The 4,919-nt window shown below is 31.5% G+C and overlaps 1 protein-coding gene across 2 annotated transcripts; it reads right to left on the bottom strand.

Annotated features, from left to right (window-relative positions):
* Positions 1-2,138: 2,138 nt before the first annotated feature.
* LOC108742349 lies at positions 2,139-4,172 on the bottom strand. 2 transcript variants are annotated; one of them, XM_025978567.1, is made up of 7 exons: positions 3,812-4,172; positions 3,547-3,717; positions 3,436-3,477; positions 3,201-3,373; positions 2,893-3,117; positions 2,668-2,827; positions 2,139-2,193 (listed from the first exon to the last, which is right to left on the bottom strand). In XM_025978567.1, exons 1-5 carry the CDS (start codon positions 4,161-4,163, stop codon positions 3,103-3,105), a joined length of 753 nt encoding a protein of 250 aa, XP_025834352.1. In that variant the 5' UTR covers positions 4,164-4,172; the 3' UTR covers positions 2,139-2,193; positions 2,668-2,827; positions 2,893-3,102. The 2 variants fall into 2 exon arrangements, with proteins under 2 accessions (XP_025834352.1, XP_025834351.1); XM_025978566.1 differs by lacking the exons at positions 2,139-2,193; positions 2,668-2,827; positions 2,893-3,117 and having other exon boundaries at positions 3,133-3,373.
* Positions 4,173-4,919: the final 747 nt, after the last annotated feature.

Raw genomic sequence — 4,919 nt, 5'->3', positions numbered from 1 at the left:
ACATATTATTTTCGCTCATTTTATCAAACAAAGACATATTCGCATTTTTTGATAATGTTTTAAAAAAAGAATTAATATCACTAGCACTTATTTTACTCACGTGTGAAACAACTCGTAAATGCAATAACTCATCTTTAAATAAATTATTACCAATCATATGTTTATGGCAACAACGATTATCTTCTGGTATAAAAATATTTGTCTTTCTAAAAACATAACAACGTGTTATTAAAGGTATCCGCTTAAGATTCTTTGTAGATCCACAAATAAAACAATATTTATGAGTAGAAACTACACGTTGCATATCTACATACATATATTCATCATTTTTAGTAATATTCACAGTAAAATCAGTATCATCAGGTTCGGAAACATTAATTTCAGGACACTGAACATCAAGATCGTTTGATTCGTCTTCAATAGAAATTGAATCTGCTGAAGTTGAAGGTCTACATTATGGATACCTGGTACAATTTGTTAATGGTCAAGAATAACACAAGATCTTTTGTGTAAATTGACCGGGATTTTACAAGTGATGTTTGTTAAAATTTTATCTTTAGTCTCATGAAATTGTATTTGTGTATGTTCAGTAGTCAGAGTATTATCGAAATAATTTGTTATTGCATTTCTTTTAGTCAAGTCAGCATGACTAATTAATGCGTCGAATGTTGTATGAAAATCAAAAACTGAAAATTCAATGTACGTTGGTTCATTAAATTCGTGTAACAAAGGAATGTATAATTAGTATTGCCCTTTGGTCTGTCCGTGGGCAGAAAGGGAAAGGTTCTTCGTATAAATAGTCAGAAAAATATTTAAAAGCTGAAGAAGAATTCATGATAGTCTGAAGCGCCACTATCAAATAAAATTTTGCAATCGTATTCGTTTGAGTAAATGTATGGTAATCTAGGTGTAATCGCACTTTTGTCGATTTTTTAAAACAATCATGATTTTTTCCAACCCTTACTGTGAGTCAGTACAATCCTCAGTAAAACTATCAGGTTCATAGGAGATGTCGGTATCAAGAGGTTAGACGGGAGTTATGTATTATGTCTTATTTTTAATAAAAAGAAGCTATTGTACAACTTATGCACTGCGTTGCATTTGATTATGTCAGCAAGACATGATATTATAAATACTCCCGTCAAGAATTATTTCACTTACTTATACAAGTGTATTGGTCTTTGCGACATCTCATTTGTGAGTCAATTTTCAACTTTTGTTTAAATAAAGTTTTTCTGTTTTTAAAAACGGATTTTTACTTTAAACAAAAATAACTCGGGTAAGTAACCGTTTCCGTATTCGTCATAAACATACAGGTCTTGCTCAACATTTGTCAATTCTTCAATAAGGGAATTAGGTCGTTGTTGGTTTTGGAAATTGTTAGGTCTTGATTGATTTGGAATATTATTTGGTCGTCGAAACTGGGAAACAGTTCTTATGGAAACGTCGCCAGTATTAGAATGTATTTGATAAGTATCCCCAGTAGCACAACAATATTGGTAAAATATTATATTTACATATTGGTTCAATGATGGAAACGTCAGATTTTTTTTTATTGGNAGAAACGACCGGTACGTGGTACAAAAGATAGGAGACCATGAAGGGCCAAACCAGACGTCGGCTTCTGTAGACCATCTAAAGCCATGGACAGCAGGGATAGAAAGCGAGATGGACGACAATGAAGAAGACGAAGACAACATCTGAGGTCAGATGTTTTACGCAGGATGGCCGAATGTAGTAACATAAGATATTATTAAGAAGTTAGGGTAGAAATATTGAGCAGTTGTATATGTGTGTGTGTGTGTCCGTAGTTCTAAGAAAATTCAAGTAGGTTAAGTTGTAAAGTCAAACCAGATGTTTTTTTACTAGATGCTAAGGGTAGTTTTTAAGTTGTTTCCTGTAAGGAGAAATCGGTCGAACCAAGTACCCAGGTAGTCGAAAAAAGCACAGAGGCTGTTGAGCGGGCACTTGGTGAAGACGTTAGAACTGTAAATAGCAACCTATTCATTTTCATTAAATATTTTTAAATTTTACAAAGTTTTCTTTTTTCTAAAAGTCCTTGCGCTTAGGACACTTGTTCTTTTATCAAAACCAAATCTAAACATTAGTGTCTCAACGAAAAACAAAAGAGATACTACATAGATTTATTGATGTCGCTGTCGGTAGCATTTTGAAAACGTTTTCGGACAGCTCCTGAAAATATAAACGTTTATAGTCAAATTTATAAGGTATAATTATACAGGATGCCACAAAAAATTAGGCTAATTCATTAATCAAATTCTTTGAGCTAATGTAGTTGATCTGACACTCTTCAATTTTTAGACAAAAAAAGAGTCTATGCTACAATAAAGAGAGCTTCTGTAAAAAACGCACTCTATTCTTGAGGCCACCAAATTGTGATTTCACACCTCAGCTAAAAATCCCTTTGCACTATCATTATTTATATAATATATCATCAAAGTTAGTATTATATTATATCTAAAAAACACCAAAATCAGGAAAAAAACTGTAGATACAATTTTTATGCCGGTTTACCTTGTAAACTTTGGTCTGTGACATATTTTTTTGTGATTTGATATAATCTGTAAAAGGCTCAAAGAAAATATTATGAGTAATGGATTGGCTCTCTTTTTGACACCCTGTTAATGTACTGTTTTTAATACTTACGTAAAACTGCAGTGTGACAAGCGAGCGTCTTAAAGGATAGCTTCCCCTTTTTGCCACTTCCTGAATATGGAATTGCTAATTCTTTTGCAAAAAGTTTTTTCATAATTAAATATATTGCCTTGTGGCTAGTTTCGCCCCCACAAAGATATAGTCGTTGACTCTAGAAAAAAAATTATATTAAATGAACAATTTGCAAAATCTTTTAACAATTATTAGATTCATTACCAACAGCTCAATATTTTTATCCTCTTTTAAAAAGTCTTCCAAGGATTTCAGTGATTCATCATCTACAACTGGTAGCTGCCATTGTTCGGTGGGAAGATTGTCAATATTAGTGTTATTATTACTATTTGATAAAAGTAACTCGTGGATTTGATTAATCGTTTTTTTTTGCGTCTGCAATTTCCCAATTCAATTTTTTAATTTCTTTTAGAATCACCATTTCACCAGCTAAACAAATTGTTTGTATTTGGTAATTAGTATTGCAATTATTACTCAACTATCAATATGTATTTGCTTTGTATTATTATTACCAGTAAACTTAGGTCGTAACTTATCCGTCTCATTTGATCCAATTCAAAGATACCATCAACGTAATGTGATCCGGATGAAGAATTTGTTCTATGTTTTGCCTTTTTGGCACTTTGGTTAGATGTCGTATCTTCATTAACAATTGATCTTTTTGATCCACGTGGCGGTGTGAAAGCTTACAGATAAAAAAGATTAAATTCCAAAATAATAAACACTTATTGTAGGACTTTTACATACCATTAGAATTTTTAGCTGTTACATCACTAGATATAGTTGGAGCTACAATATATGAACATATTAATTAAACTGTTTTTGTAACATTTTTACATGTAAAACTCATACACATACAGGCAAATCTATGAAGTGGCAATAACACGTCGTTGTCTTCATCATCACTACTGTAACTAATCCTCGCATTAAATTTCTTAGTGTTGTGGCTACCCACTGATTTTGGAGTTGTTGACGCTTTACCTTTATCTATAGATACATAGCCGATGGGTGATCCGCAGGATAAATTTGCTAACAAAATGAAATATAACGTTAATTTCAAAAATATTTTATAGATACATTTTAAAATTTATATGAAGTCGGCAGGTTTGTTATCAATTCTTACTGTGATTTTTATTTTCTGGTTTGGTTGCTATATTTTTATTATTATTCTTATTGATTTGGTCTGGAACATCGTCAACATCGGTAGTATCGACGCTAGAGGAATACATTGCTTTCTCACATAGCCTTTTAGCTTTTTCCAAATCTTTTATATCCCTTCGTTTAGCTGTTCCTTTGCTAATTCTGTACTTGACATTATTTAAAGGATCACAAGTACCAATAAGGCACAGGCGGATTTCTTGGGACACCCCTTGAGGCCATTTATATGCTGTTCTATCGTCATCTACAGCCCAGCATGATGGAATATAGTCAACATTTTCTTTGTTTGCCCAGAAAACTATGTCCCAAGACAACATCTTACAACTTCAATCTACAATAGAACTTTAGCGTCTTTTAATATTAATATTAACAAAAATACTTACTAAATAAACGTTAACAAAATCAAACAATTTATATACAAAAATGAACTAAAACATGAAATATAAATAACAATTATTTACAAAAAGAAAAATGGAAACACAAGTAGCAAAAGACACAAGGAGAATGAAACATACATACGACAACAAAGTGACAAAAATAACAAGATAATATAACAATAATAATAACAAAGCCAACAAAATAAAAACAATGCAGACAATAGCAGAAACAACTTGCCAGCGGTAGTAGCGACTGTAGACTATAGACTGTATAGATATGAATTTTTCGGAGTATTTATAGGACAGGGTTGTTAGTAAATTTGATAAAATGTTCTAGAAGGAAAAGTAGTGAGAGTGAGGGTGAAGACACTGGTTTATAGAAATACGTAGAATTAAACAGTATATGATTTAAGAGAAAGCAATTAAGGGTAAAACCAGATGTTAATATGAGAATGCATGCAGGTATGGTTGAAATTGGATTTCCAGATAAATGTGATTGAGAGAACAATAGTGTTTAGACTGAAAGGACGGCACGGTATGCATAAGATAAGAAGTTGAAAAGAATTGAAATAATATTTGAAGTGAAATAATATTCGAAATGAAATATTATTTGAAATGAAATATTAATTGAAATGGAAAAATTAGAAAAAAATATTTACACGTAAAAAAAACAAAAACAGTTATTTCGCCACAGTA

The sequence above is a fragment of the Agrilus planipennis genome, unplaced genomic scaffold (genome assembly GCF_000699045.2).
Source record: "Agrilus planipennis isolate EAB-ADULT unplaced genomic scaffold, Apla_2.0 scaffold379, whole genome shotgun sequence".
In the NCBI taxonomy this organism is placed as follows: Eukaryota; Metazoa; Arthropoda; class Insecta; order Coleoptera; family Buprestidae; genus Agrilus; species Agrilus planipennis.
Note: the sequence above shows the minus strand (reverse complement) of the source record. Positions and strands in the feature narration are given on the sequence as shown.